General features: G+C 37.7%; 1 protein-coding gene across 1 annotated transcript in view; it reads right to left on the reverse strand.

The window, feature by feature from the left end:
• The window catches only part of LOC103269411 (sperm-tail PG-rich repeat-containing protein 2), a gene marked incomplete at its 3' end in the record, with an annotated part of 44,557 nt that overhangs the window by 12,356 nt on the left and 16,565 nt on the right, over positions 1–15,636 (reverse strand). The window contains exon 3 of the mRNA XM_021717065.1: positions 9,132–9,296. Within this exon, the coding sequence (XP_021572740.1) occupies positions 9,132–9,296 (165 nt within the window). The remainder of the gene's footprint in view (positions 1–9,131; positions 9,297–15,636) is intronic.

Below are 15,636 nucleotides of genomic sequence, written 5' to 3' on the forward strand. Positions count from 1 at the left end.
TACAGTTGGTTCCACATTTTTTCTATTGAGAAGAGTGTTGCAAAAACCATGCATACACAGATAGCTTTTTTGTAGAATGATTTGAGTTCCCCCGGGTATATTCCTAGAAGAGGGGGGTTGCTAGGTCATATGGAAAGTCAATTTCTAGTTCTTTTAGAAATCGCCACACTATTTTCCATAAAGATTTAATTACTTTGCACTCCCACCAACAGTGCAGCAGCGTTCTTTTTTCTCCACATTCTTGCCAGCATCTGCTGTTTTTTGTTTCGTTAATTATGGCCATTGTTACTGGAGTTAAGTGTTACCTCAATGTGGTTTTGATTTGCATTTCTCTGATGATTAGTGAGGCTGAGCATTTTTTCATGTGTCTGTTGGCTGCTCTTGTATCTTCTTTTGAGAAGTGTCTATTCATGTCTTTTGCCCAATTATTAATGGGGCTGGTTTGTTTTTTTTTTTTCTTCTGGCACTTTGTGTATTTGGGGGTGGATTTTGTTGGTGGGTGTATTAATTTTTATTCCACTATGGTCTGAGAAGGTGCATGTTAGTATTTTGATCTTACAGAACTTGTTTGATTTATGGCCAAAGATGATGTTGACCTTGGAGTATGTTCCATGTGGTGATGAGTAGAATGTATATTCCCTGGTTGTTGGGTGGAATATTCTGTAGGTATCTATTAAGTCCATTTGGTTAAGTGTCAACTTAAGGTTCCAGATCTCCTTATTGATTTTTTGCCTTGATTATCTATTAGTGGGGTATTTAAGTCCCCAGTTATGATAGTGTTATATCAATAACTTTTTTTAGTTTACTTAGTAGTTGCTTTATAAATCCAGGTGATTCTGTGTCAGGTGCATATATATTTAGGATAGATATTTCTTTTTGATGTATTGAACCTTTTATCATTTATGTAATGTCCTTCTGTATCTTTTTAAATTTTTGATAGCTTGAAGGTTGCTTTGTCTGATATTAAAATCACAACTCCTGGCTTCTTTTGTTTCTCATTCTTTAACTTTGAGTCTGTGGGTGTCCTTTGTAGTAAGATGTGTTTCCTGGAGGTAGCATATTGTTGGATCATGCTTTTTTTATCCAGTTTGCCATTCTGTGTCTTTTCAGTGGTGTATTTAGCCCATTCACATTCAGGCTGACCATTGAAATATGAGAGTTATACCTGTCATGAGGCTCTTACAAAGTTTTATTTGTTTGTTTGTTTTCTTTTAACTTTTGAGTTCATGTATGTGTGTGTTTTAAAATTTGTAATCTCAATGTATTCTCTGTTGATTCTGTGTTTCCTGTTCTCTTGGGAAGTGCATGGTCATTATTTATTTATTTATTTCTTCTGTGCTTAATACCTTCTTAAGCACAGAAGGTGCTTATGATTATATGGCTGGAAGCAGCATAATCTCTTAGGGATTAGATGCCTTGGAAGGATTTTAATTCTCTATCACTGATGAAGCTTAGCTGGGTAGGAAATTCTTGGTTGGGACTTGTTTATCTTTGAGAACTTTGAAGATTGGAGTCCAATCTCTTCTTGCTGTAGATAAGTCTGCTGCTATTCTAATTGATCTTCCCCAGTAGGTAGTCTGACCTTTCTCTCTCGCTGCCTTTAGGGTTTTTTTTAATACCTACTTTGTATAAGCAAGTTACTATGTGTCTGAGAGTTGGTCTTCTCATTTGAAGCCTTGCAGGGATTCTCTGAATTACTTGTATTTGGTTGGTCACATCTCTGATGAGATGAGGGAGGTTTTCTTGGAATGTTTGTTCCAAGGTGTTCTCTGTCTCCTGTTCTGCCTCAGGAATGCCAATCGGGCATAAGTTTGGCCTCTTGATATAATCATACATATCCTGGAGGCTTTGTTCCATATTTTAAAGATTTTGTTCGGTTTTTAACAGTTTGGGGTGGTTCCATATTTCAGTCTTCAAGCTCTGAGATTCTTCTGCTTTGTTAATTCTGTTTTCTATGCTTGTCAGTTTGTTATTTATTTTGTTTTCTGCATTCTTTATTGCTATCATCACAGTTATTAAATCTTTTATTCTTTCTTATTATTCATCCTCTTCATCAATACCTTGATATCTTGATTTGTGGTTTGAGACCAGTTATTCTAGGGGTTCTTCACTGAGTTCTGAAGTCTGTATTCTCAGGTGCTATCTTTCCAGGGAGGTGCCTGTGATCTTGTTCATTTGTGATGGATCTCCCTCCCCTTTTTTCCCTCTTTAATTCCATTGCTCAGTGGGAGGGGGGATAGTTTTCACTTCTGTTTGCTCAACCCCCTATTCGTCCTTAGGTAGAGCCTCTGGATTTCAATTTTGAAGCCAGGATGGGGGTGGGGGGCTATGCTGTCTTTTCGCAGTTTTGAGATTTGTAATGTGGGGAGCTACGGTTCAGAAGCTAACTGCAGATTACAGTATACACTCACTGGGGTGTGGGCCTCCTAGAATCCACTTCCCACCAACTTACACTATGCAGTGGGGGCGTATTTATACACCCTGAAACCAAAATGAGATAAGAAAAAGAAAAATAACAGAAAAAGCAGGGAAAAGAAAGGAAGATGAAAAGAAAAAGAAAAACAAACAGGCAAGCAAACAAATGAATAAACGAAAAAGTTAAGATACACTCACACTCAAAAGCAAAAGAGGGAGAAAAAGGGACAAATCAAATCAGAACACACACACACACACACACACACACACACACACACACACACACACACACACACACACACAGATAGAACCAGCCAAAAAACTTCAGGCTTGAGTTCCCCCTTGTGGCTGTTTCTGGAACTTCTGGTTCCTTTTTTTTTTTTAATCTTTTTATTGGCATGTCCTAAGCACCACTACCTTTGGCTCACTATGGAAGGAAGCAGACTCTGATATCCAGACCTCCCCTTTTGTTCTCAGCATGGGAAGATCAGACCTCTCTCCACATGGGTCAGATGCACCACAGGCTGCTGAGGGAAGGTGACTGGATCAGACCAAGACTACCCCTACTCGTCTACTGCTAGGTCTCTCACTCCAATTGCATGCATCTGTGAATGGTCCAGTGTTGAGAGTGGGGCATTTGGGTTTCCAAGCCAGTAACTTCTCTCCAGTATCATGCACTTGGAGTATCCTCTCTAGGCCAACAATAGTTGATCCCAGAGGAGTAAGGAGATCACCCCCCTTGATCTCAGAATGCAGCCTGCTCGGTAATAAGCAAGCTAGAGCATGTCTTTGCCAGGGTTCAAGGACAAGAAAATAGCATCGGCCCATGTCTTCTCTTGGGGGGGGGGGTCAGCTACAGCTTTGCTTCCCATATTTTCTCCATAGTCCCCACTGCTAGCGCCTGCCCTGTTGCCACAGATGGTAAGGTCAGGCCAGGTGCCAGCTTTCAAGAGGTGGTTGATCTCTGCTGACTTTTCCCAAAAGATGCTCCAAGAATGGCAGAAGTTCCTGCATGTGGAGAGTGCCAAATTCAGAGCCACTTCCACAGGGGAGCCCCAGGTGCTTGATCCTGTGTCTCCTCTCAGTCATTCACTCACCCACTTGTGCGCACACATGCACACACATATATGTAGATTCACCCTTATGCACACTAACCCATGCCAAGACTCACACACTCTGACCAGTTCTGTTGCTATCTTGCCCCCTTCCTCCTTCATAAGCTTTACAGCACAGAGCAATCTAGTAGGTCTTAAAATATCAGTCTACTAACTGTATTTGAACAAAAAGTGTACCATATCTAGTTTGTTCCATAATCAATAGGAATCAAAAGTTATAAATCAAAATTAAATAATACTGGCTTATGCACCCTTACCACTGTTTTTAAATTCATTGTATGAACTTGAGATATTGTCTGAAAACACTTCATTCAAGCCTGAAGAGCTCCCTTTAGTATTTCTTTTAGGAGATGTCTCAGCAACAAATTTCTCAGCTTCCATCTGAGAAAATCTTAATTTCTTCTTGATTTTCAAGGAATAGTTTTGCTGATTATAGAATTTTTGATTGACAGTCTTTTTGTCTGGCACTCTGAATATGTCATCCCACTGCTTTCTGGCCTCATGTTGTCTGATAAGTCAGTCATTACTTTTTGGGAGGTTTCATTGTACATGGTATGTCACTTGTCTCTTGCTGCTCTCTAGATCCTCTTTAAGATTGACTGCCATGTGTCTAGGTGTGCACTTTGTGCTTAACTCACTTGGAGTTAATCAAGCTTCTTTTTTGTGTAGATTAAGGTTTTTCATCAAATTGGGAATGTTTTCAGCCATTATTTCTTCAAATATTCTCACTTCCCCTTTCTCTTTCTCCTCTCCTTTTGGAATTTCCATTTTGCATATATTGGTATACTTAATGGTATCCCATAGGTCTCTGAAGCTATGTTTATTTTTACCTATCCTATTTTTTTTCTGTTCATCAGATTGCACAATATAAATAATGTGTCCTCAAAATTCACTAATTCTTTTTTCAGTCAGTTCAAATATGCTTTGGGTTCCTTTAGTACATTTTTCATTTCCATTGTAATTTTCAGTTCCAGAATTTTTGTGGGTTTTTTGTTGTCATTTGATTTTTTTTCCCAAATTTATATTCCCTTATTGAAACTCTCTGTTTGGTAAGACATTGCTCTTAGAGTTTTCTTTCATTCTTTAGACAAACTTTTCTTTATTTTTCTGAACATTTTTTAAATAATCAATTTAAAGATTTTGTCTAGTAAGTCCAATGCTTTGGCATCCTTAAGAACAGTTTCTTTTTGTGTGTAAAGGTTATTTTGTTGTATTCTTTGCATGTCTCATAATTTTTAAACTAAATATTTTGTATAATATAACATGACAACTCTGAAAGTCAGAATTCCCTCCTCCAGGGTTGGCTTGTTTGGTTATTGATTTTCCTTGACTAATTCTCTAAACTCTGTATTCTTGGTCATGTGGGTACATTGAAGTCTCGACCTCAGTAGTGGAGTGGTCAGGTAATGATAGAACAAAGGTTTCCTTAAATTCCTTGAACCAATAAGTCCCCAGTCTTTGCTAAGGTGCTCTGTGCATGTGTTGGGGTATGCCCTTAATGCTCAAGTAGTCAGTTTATAAATCTGTCTTAGCCTTCACTTCCTGCTTATGTAGAGCCTCAAGATCATCTAGGTAAGAACCTCCATATTCTTGTCTTTTTCTCAGTGAAGGGCTACCAATTCTGAAACTACTTTCAGTGTACTATAGGATTAAAAAAATAAGTGCATAATTGAGAGAAATGGGTGCTAGGTTTCTCATTAAGGAAGAAGGGACTTCAAATACAGAAAAAGACTAGAATAAACCTGTGGTACTGGACTGAAATTAGAGGTACAGATAAATATAAACTCAAAGTTTTTAATAGACAGAAAATAAATAAGTATAGGTTTCTAACTCTATCCACTGAGATTACCTAGAAGCAATGACACTACAGTAGCAATGCATATACCTAGTATACAGATCTTGTTTTAAATACAAGTATTCACTATAGAAGTAGGGCTACTTAAAGAAATGGCAAGGAAAAGAACAAAATAAATCTGGAATATCTTATTATGCCAAAAAATAAGGAAATTCTAAAACAATCATAGGAACATGTCAGAATGACACAAGAAGCATCTTGAGGATATTCCAAGGGTTAAATCTGGGATTACTGATGCCTCAAAATAAACAGTGAGCCAGGCTCGGTGACTCAGCCTGTAATCCTGCGCTTTGGGAGGCTGAGGTGAGTGGACTGCCTGAGCCTGTGGGTTCAAGACCCGCCTGGGCAACTTGGCGATATCTCATCCTTACAATAAAGCAAAAAAATTAGCCAGGTGTGTAGCACACGCCTGTAATTCCAGCTACCTGAAAGGCTGAGGCAGAAGGATCGCCAGAGACCAGCAGGTCAAGGCTGCAGTGGCCGGGAGCGGCCACTGCACTCCAGTCTGGGTGACAGAGTGAGACTCCAACTCAAAAAAAAAGTAAAAAACAAAATAAACAGTGAGAGTAACTAATTCTATTTCTTCAAGTAAAATTGGGATTAATGAATCTATAATTGATATAAATATACATGTGTGAAAAAAAGAGAAAATGCTTCTTTATGGTAAAGTGCCAACAAATTTTAAAAAACTTTTTTTGAGTCAAAGTCTTACTCTGTCGTCCAGACCACAGTGCAGTGGAATGCCCATGGCCAACACAGCCTCAATCTGCTATGCTCAGGCTATCCTTCCACTTCAGCCTTCCAAGTAGATGGAACAACAGGCAGGCACCACCACACCCAGCTAATTGTTTTTATTTATTGTAGAGTTGAGATCTCACCATGTTGCCCAGGCTGGTTGTGAACCTGGGTTCAGGCAATCCTCTAGCCTCCACCTCCCAAAGTGCTGAGATTACAGGCATAAGCCACCATACACGGCTAAATAAACATTTTTTAAAGATGGAGTTAGAAAATCACCATTTGAAGTTTATTAAAGCATCATCAATGTATGTTAAAACTAATAGGTGAGAGTTTGAAGGAGAATAGGATATCTGTTTAGTCTTAAAATAACTCCCCAAGAATATTTACTTTATAGGAAATAAAACTAGAAGACACTACCTTAAGTTAACATCATAAATTATGAGATAAGTATCTTGTTCCTCATTATATGATTCATTAAGAAACCACCTATCACCTTTGTAGTACATTTGCCAAAATATGAAACCTTAATCTATTCATAAGAAAACACATACAAACTCATAATTGAGACATATTCTACAAAATAACTAAACTATACTCTTCAAAAATGAAAATGTTACAAAAGATAGACTAAAGAACAGTTCCAAATTAAGTGAATCTAAAAAGACATGGCAACTAAATGTAATATGTAATATCAGAGTGAACTCTGGACCAAAAATCTTTTTTTCTATAAAAAATTTAATTGAGATAATTAGCAGTATTTTTTAAAGAACCATAAATGAGGTAATAATATTGTGTGAATTAAATGCCCTGGTTTTTGCTGGGCTCAGAGGCTCAGCCTGTAATCCCAGCACTTAGAGAGGCCGAGGCGAGAGGATTGCCTGAGCCCATGCATTCAAGACTGGCCTGGGCAACTAGGAGAGATCTCGTCTCTATAACAATTCAAAAAAATTCACCAGGTGTGGTAGCACACACCTATAGTTCTGGCTACTTGGAAGGCTGAGGTGGAAAAATCGCAGGAGCCCAGCAGGTCGACCCTGAGGTGGCCATGAACATGTCACTGCACTCCAGCCTGGGCAACAGAGTGAGACTTTGACTCAAAAAAAAAAAAAAATGCCCTGAGTTTGATAACTGCACTGTGGTTATAAAAGAAAATGTCTTGTTCTTAGGACACTTAAAGTGAAGTATTTAGAGATAAAGAGGCATCATATTCAGAATGTACTCTCAGATGGTTTAATCAAAATAATAACATAAATATATGAAGAGAAAAAATGATAAAGCAGATGTGTTGAAATGTTAACAACTGTAGGATCTGATTAAAGGGCATATAAGAATTATCATCATTATTATTATTATTATGGCAAGTTTTTCATAAATCTGAAACTATTTCAAAATTAAAAATTATTTTTTTAAAAAGAAACATCTAACTGGGAACAAAGGATAAATTAGATCTAATATATTCGTATAGTCAAATCTGGAAAATATAATGCTAAATGAAAAATAAGTAGCATACATACATGACAATACTTAAAATTTTAAAATCATAAAACGATATACTATTTATGTGTGAATATGTAACAAAGGTTAATGTTTAATGTGACAAAAGGAGAACGATGGAGAGAGGGGAGTGGAGTAAAAATTGTAAGAATGCATTTCTTTTAAAATATAGCTAATTCAAATATGACAAAATTTTAACATGTGCTAATGCCTGGGTAATTAGTATATAGGTATCCATTATTATTTTTGCACTATGTGTTTGATATATAAATTACAAGTAACATATTTTAAGAAAAAGGTGCTTAACGATTCAAAGCATCTAAAACCTCCAAAACTTTCCAAGATACCTAATGTCACATGCCAAATGAATTTTGAAGGTGCAGCAAATAACCTAAAATATATTAGTAATGAAAGTCAAGCCAAAAACTGAGAATGCCTGTTCTTTGCCCAAGATGTCTCTTCACCATTTCCTTATATCAATGCTTAATTTTTGCCATTTTCCTCACTAGGATTACTTCTTCCAGATCTCATAAAAGTATAAGAGATAATGGACTCAAAGTACTCACCTTATAATTGAGTAAAACCAGACATACCACTTATATTCATTATCTGCATTCATGGATTACTCATACATTTCAACTGCCTGAATAAAATCTTTTTTTCTTCATTTTTAAAATTTCAATAGCTTTAGGAATTACAAATGATTTTTTATTACATGGATGCATTGCATAGTTGCGAGGAAGTCTGGGTTTCAAGTGTACCTTCCACTCTCACTGTGTACATTGTACCCAATAGGTAATTTTTCATCCCTACCACCTTCTCGTCCTCCCCCCTTCTGAGTCTTCAATGTCTACTATGCCACTGAATGAAATCTTGACTTAACCAGGTTTGAAATTTAAACTCTGGGTGAGATGGACTGGCTATATTACATTTGGTATTTTAATCAGAGAGAAGTTCCTTATCTTTTTTTTTTTTTTTTACAATTATTTGTAGAATAAATGATGCTTACACTCTCGGATTCAAATTCTTCTAAAATACAATGTTATTTTTCCTTTCAAATTCAGGAAAAGCATGTCTATGCATTATATGATTGTACATTGTGACATAGACCTAGTAATTCACACCCATTTCTTCTTCCTAGATATGCAGATAGACTATATTTCCCAGTTTTCTTGGCAGTTAAGTAGGCTACACGACTGAGCTTTAGCTCCAGGCCCAGCCTACAAAAACTACCCATTCATAATCTTCCATTCTCTTCTGATAGATGAATACAGATGACAACTACCTAGGAAATGATAAAAACATAAATGGAATAATTCTGTGTCCCTATATCTCTACACAGAGAAAAGTCACTTGTCAACAAGAAATGCCCACATGAATGAGAGAAAAAATTATACTGTATTAAGCTACTGAAGTGTAAGGGTCTATTTGTTACCACAGTTAATGTTATATTAACTAACAAGTATAATCATAAATAGTCTTCTAATTGTTAATATAAAATGCACTATACTTACAAATTGAGGCTTGTAATATGCTGGACCTAGTGTACTGTCACTAGCAGGTGGAAGACATTTTATAATACTGTCATCCTCATTAATATGATAACCATATGACTTTTCACAAGAAGGAATTGAAGGAACATCAACACTTCTGGTAACTGTAGGTACTCTTGAAATTTTCTGTAAGTAAAACATTTTATAATTGAATCAATAGTTCACGCAGAAGGCCTGTTTCCTAGGCTACACTCAGGGGACTTGTTCATTACCCTCTGTCTATGTTACTCAAAGGTAAAAGGAAAGAAATGAAGAACCAAATATTAAAATTTACTAAAAGGCAACTATTAAATATTTACAATGATTTTCATAATATAAACAAATAAGGCTTGTTTTATAAAGATAACTTAAAGGAGTGAATTCAAATCTCACCTCACCTTATAAAATATGGTATTACTATTAAAGCTACCATAAGAAGCAAGGATTCGCTCATATGGGTCAATTATTTACCTTGATTAGTAAAGCCGTTAGTACTGATTCTAAAAACAAGCATTCCAGTAGTCATCAACAATCATGCTATTATAGGACCTGCCATGCAAAATATAAAGTTGGTCTGCTATGCTTCTAACAGTCAGTTGATGATTTCAATGCACAATTTGATGAATTTTTGCAACGTCAGTTCTGCTCATTACTGCCCACCCTGACCTCTTCATATTTTTCAGTTAACATTTCCTGGCTTCATTCCTTTCCAGCTCCTGACTTGTTTCCACATTACCTGTGTCTTGTATTGATATCTCAAGTATGCTGTCTATGAAGTCTGACAATTAAGTTCACAAACTCATCTGAGAGACAGTGATACCTCATTGCTGAATATCACTACAGTCACCTTCAAAGCATCCCACTTGGTAAGCTATGCACTGAAACCAGCACCTAGTCCACCCAATAAAGAAATTTTGGAACTCTTCTTCTAAAATTGCCATCAGAACTGTCATCAAAATAATGTCAGAGTTTGAATCAGAGCAACAAACATTCAATTTATTGTTAAATTTGGCAACAGTGAAAGTAAAATCAGGGACATATTAGTCCAAGTTTATGGGAATAATTCCATGAAAGACACAGCAGTGTTCAAATGGATTAAACGTTTTTCTGATGGAAGAGAGCATCACTGATGAAGAGTGGTCAGGACAACCATAAATAGCAGAAAATTGCAAAAATTAATCGAATTGTACAGCAAAATCATTGGCTGACTATGAGAAGCATAGCAGACCAAATAAACATCAGTAGAGAAACAGGAAAATTTTAACTGAAAATCTTGGCATGAGAAAAGTGTGTGCAAAAATGATCCCAAAGGAGCTCTTGCATCACGACAATGCACCAGCTCACACAGCACTGTCTGTGAGAGTTTTTAGTCAGTAAACAAATAACTGTATTGGAACACCCTCCCTACTCACCTGATCAGGCCCACAATGACTTTTTTATTTACCCAAAGATAAAGGAAATATTGAAAGGAAGATATTTTGATGACATTCAGGACATCAAAGGTAATAAGACAACAGCTCTGATGGCCATTCCAGAAAAAGAGTTCCAAAATTTATTTGACTGGAGAACTAAGCACTGGCATCAGTGCTTAGCTTCCCAAAGAAAGTACTTCAAAGGTGACCACAGTGATATTCAGCAATGAGGTGTGTAGCACTTTTTCTAGGATGAGTTTGTGAACTTAATTGTCAGACCTCATATATAGCAAAAAAAGTTTATAATATAATGCTAGTTGAAAGTGCCAAAATATAAAATGAATTATTAATATAGTTATGGAAGTTATGTGAAACTACTATATAAATGTATAAAATTATATAATTTAATACTAAAAAAGCTAAGCAAAAATTAACAGAATATTAATGTTAGAGTAAGAAACTTTAGAGTAATTATCCTTGTTTTAATTTGCTTTAATGTGAAATATTTTATAGTTTAAATAAAAAAGGAGCAACATATATTAGAAATATTAATCCTAGCCAGAGCAATCAGGCAAAAAAAAAAAAAAGAAATCAGGGTTATCCAAATAGGAAATGAGGAAGTTAAGTTATCCCTTTTTGCAGATGATATGATTCTATACCTAAAAAATCTTAGAGAATCTGCCAACAACCTCCTTGTATCAATAAACAACTTTGGTAAAGTCACAGTATATAAAATCAATCCATAAAAAAACAGTTGCATTTCTGTTCACCAAAAACAAGCAGTAAAAGAACCAAATCAAAACCATATCTCAGAATCCAGCTAACCAAAGAGGTGAAAGACTTTACAATAAGAACTACAAAACACTGCTCAAAGAAATCAAGGATGATACAAGCAAATGGAAGATCATCCCCTGCTCATGGACCGGAAGTATCAATGTCATCAAGATATCCATTCTACCCAAGACAATCTACAGATTCAACACAATCCCTATCAAACTACCTGCATCATTTTCCAAGGACCTAGAAAAGATAATACAGAAATTCATAAGGAAGCAAAAAAGAGCCCGAGTAGCTAAGCCAATCTTCAGCAAAAAGAACAAAGCTGGAGGCATCACACTTCCAGATTTCAAACTTTACTACAAGGCTACAGCAACCAAGACAGCATGGTACTGCTACAAAAACAGACACGTATTACAACAGAACAGGACAGAGAATCCAGAAATGAAACCACAAACCTCAACCAACTCATCTTTGACAAAGTCAATGAAAACAAACACTGTGGAAAGAAAACCATATTTAGCAAATGGTACTAGGGAAACTGGCTAACCACATGCAGAAAAATGACCTGACCTATCACCATATACAAAAATTAACTCAAAATGGATCAAGGACTTAAATATGAAACATCAAACTGTGAGAATCTTAGAAGAAAACTTAGGGAGCAGCCTCCTAGACATCAGAGGAGGAAATGAATTCATGGCCAAGTTCTCAAAAGCAAATGCATCAAAAGCTAAAATTGACAGGTGGAACCTTATCAAGTTAAAAAGTTTTTGCACAACAGAAGAAGTCATCAAGAAAATAAAGAGACAATCTACAAAATAAGAAAAATTATTTGCAAACTATGCATCGGACACAGGCCCAACATCCAGGATCTACAAGGAACTCAAATGAATTCACAGAAAAAAAATAATAATAATCGCACTAAAAAGTAAACAAAGAACATGAACAGATATTCCTCAAAGGGAAACATTCAGTAGTCAAGCATATGAAAAAAAAAAAACTGACCCTCACTAAGCATCGGAGAAATGCAAATCAAAACTACAATGAGATACCACTTCACACCAGTCAGGATGGCGATCATTAAAAAGTGAAAAAACAACAGGTGTTGGTGATACTTCAGAGAAAAGGGAACACTTCTACACTGTCAGTGGGAATGTAAGCTAGTTCAATCCTTGTGGAAAGCAGTGTGGCATTTTCTCAGAGAACTAAAAATTGAGCTACTATACAATCCAGCAATCCCACTTCTGGGAGTATAAACAGAGGAACATAAATTATGGCTCTACCAAAGACACCTGCACATATGTGTTCACTGCATCACTATTCACAATAACAAAAACATGAAACAAACCCAGATGCCCATCAAAAGTACACTGCGGGTAAGATGGCAAGGGCATAGGTGGAATTGTGAGATTCTCCAAACGTGAGTTCCCAAAAAGACTCTTACTTTTCTTCCCCCACCCTCCTGCCCACCGCCAGCCACACTGGTCCGAGGACTGGGAACCCTTGGTTCCACGCAGGGCCAGATATTGCAGCCCTCGGCTGCTGCTGCTCCACTATATGTGACTCCCACCCACATGGGAATCTCGGGTCTCAGTTCCCTCCCTGGCTACATCGTCTCACCCAGCACCCAGTACCAACCCGCTGGTCACCCAGGGAGGCTCTGGGTGCCCACCCCTCAGAGATACCGGCTCCATTTCTGGTTGAAGTATCCTGTGAGGGGCCCAGGGTCACTCTCGCCACTCACCGCCTGCCCTTTGAAGCTTTGGAGCCCTGGAGCTCTGGGCCCACCCTGGCTGAGGCACCCAGCGTGCGACCCCATGCTTGTATAAGGGAACAGCATATCTTAAAGAGGTGCTGATTGGAGGCTCTCAGCTCCAAAGGAAGGAACTCCGGACCCCCTCCTCCACCCCAGCCTGCAGGTGGCACCCCAGATCCATGCCCAGCTATGTAGCTGATCCCCAGTGCCTCCCACGCCACCATGGCCTATCATAGTGGATCGCCCAGGGACCAAGACTAGCGAAAGAAAGGATCCGTGAAAGAGTAGCTGCCACCTCGGCCATTCTCCAGGCAGAGATTTGCATTGCACTGCCCACCTATGAGCAGCCTTCACCTCGGTTCCTAAGGTAACATCATTAAACAGGAGACAAAGCTCCTCCCCTAAACTGAATCAGACAAAGGCAACTAAGCGTCACAGACCTCCCAGGCAGCAGGCTAAAAGAACAAACCCAAGATGTGAGTAAATCTAGCTGCCTGCAACAAAAGCAAAGGGGAGAGACTGTAGATCACAGCTGAAGAGATTTTAGACACTCAGGAAAGATTCCAGCTCTAGTCTGATTTTCTTATTTTGACTTTTGATTTTATCATTTTGACTGGTTTTTTTTTTTGCTCACTTTTGTTTGCTTTTTGACTTACAGTATCTGTTTGTGTTAGGGAAAAACGCATCAAAAGGCATGATTTTATTGGTCTGTTTTTGTGCAGTTACCAGTATTTTTTAGGAAATTTTGCTTGCGTGTTTTTTTCACTTCTTTCTGGTCTTGTGTCTCTTTTTCACCTGTTAGTTGGTATGTATACCTGTTTTCCCTCTCACTCTCCTCTCTTTCTAATTTCCTATTGACACCCCCTTCCTTCATTATTTTCCTCTTTTGCACCTCCTTTTGCTCCAGAGACCAAACATACATACCGCTGCACAGAGAGATTGTAAGGCCCTGGGAAATAGGTTCCTGTGTGCTTATATGCCTGTTGGTGGATGCTGGAATCAGCATACAGATTCTGAATCACAGCTTCCCCCTCAATTAAACCTCAAAACTAGAAAAAAGTACTGCCTGCAGCCCACACTCCAACCTCAAAAGTGAACAAAGCCAGAGGACCCTCATAAAGCAGAATAGGAGATTGCACAAGCAAAGCAAAAGCAAACCCACCTTCCCTGAAAAACAGAATCAAAGAAGGGGAGGGAAAGAGGGAGAGAGAAAAAAATCAACACAAATGAAGAAAAACCAAAAGAAGAATATGGGTCTCTCCCAGACCCCTGGGAGGGCAGACACTGAGAAAACTGACTTAGGAATGCAAACAATGAAGAGCCCCCAGAATGACTGGTCTCAAACTACAAACCTAGATATCAAGACATTAATGGAGAGATTAAAAAGAATTGAGGAGAGACAAGAAGAAACTAGGAAGGAGCTGATATCTGAGATAACAGTAATAAAGAATACTGTGAATGAAATAAATAACAAACTGATAAGCATGGAAAGCAGAATTACCCAAGCAGAAGAAAGAATCTCAGAGCTTGAGGACCAAAATATAGAAGTAACCCAAATTCTTAAAAACACAGAAAAAAAGCTCAAAAAGACAGAACAAAATTTGCGATTTTGAGATGAGCGATTACTTCAAGAAATGGAACCTAAGAGTAATTGGCCTTCCTGAGGCAGAATGAGACAGAGACCACACTGGAACAAACTTTCCATGAGATCATTCAAGAAAACTTCCCTTATCTAATCAATGATACAAAAATTCAAACACAGGAGATTCAGGGAACCCCGCAAGTCAACAAATGAGAAGACCAACTCCTAGACACATAATAATTCACCTAAACAAAGTAGGCATAAAACAAAAAATCCTAAAGGCAGGAAGAGAAAAAGGCCAGATCACCTATCATGGAAGATCAATTAGAATAGCAGCAGATTTATCTACAGAAACCCTGCAGGCTAGGAGAGCTTGGAGCCCTATCTTCAAAGCCCTAAAACATAAACAATTTCAACCAAGAATAACCTACCTGGTCAAGCTAAGCTTCATCAGTGAGGGAGAATTAAAATCTTTCCCAGATATCCAATCACTAAGAATTTATGCTGCCACCAAACCATCTCTACAGGAAACACTTAAGAAAGTACTAAACACAGAAGAAAAGGAAAAAAGAACAACATTCTTCACAAGAGTACAGGAAAAAGAATAAAATACACGTGAACCAACCCAAAAACCAAAAGAAAGACCAATAAACCAAGTGGAAGAACAACAACTCTATGATAGGGATGAACTCTACATTTCAACAATTAGCCTGAAAGTGAATGGACTAAACGCACCACTGAACAGACATAGAATGGCAAAATGGATAAAATAATCACCAGGCAACAATATACTGCCTTCAAGAGACACATCTCACTAGAAAGGACAGGCACAACTCAAAGTAAGAGGATGGGAAACAAATTTTCAGGCAAATGGAACACAAAAGAAAGGAGTAGTCATGATCCTAATTTCAGACAAAATACCATTCAAGCTATCAAAAATTTAAAAAGATACAGAGG

This window comes from Carlito syrichta, unplaced genomic scaffold (genome assembly GCF_000164805.1).
Source record: "Carlito syrichta isolate Samal-C Ts95f unplaced genomic scaffold, Tarsius_syrichta-2.0.1 Scaffold309239, whole genome shotgun sequence".
Taxonomy (NCBI): Eukaryota; Metazoa; Chordata; class Mammalia; order Primates; family Tarsiidae; genus Carlito; species Carlito syrichta.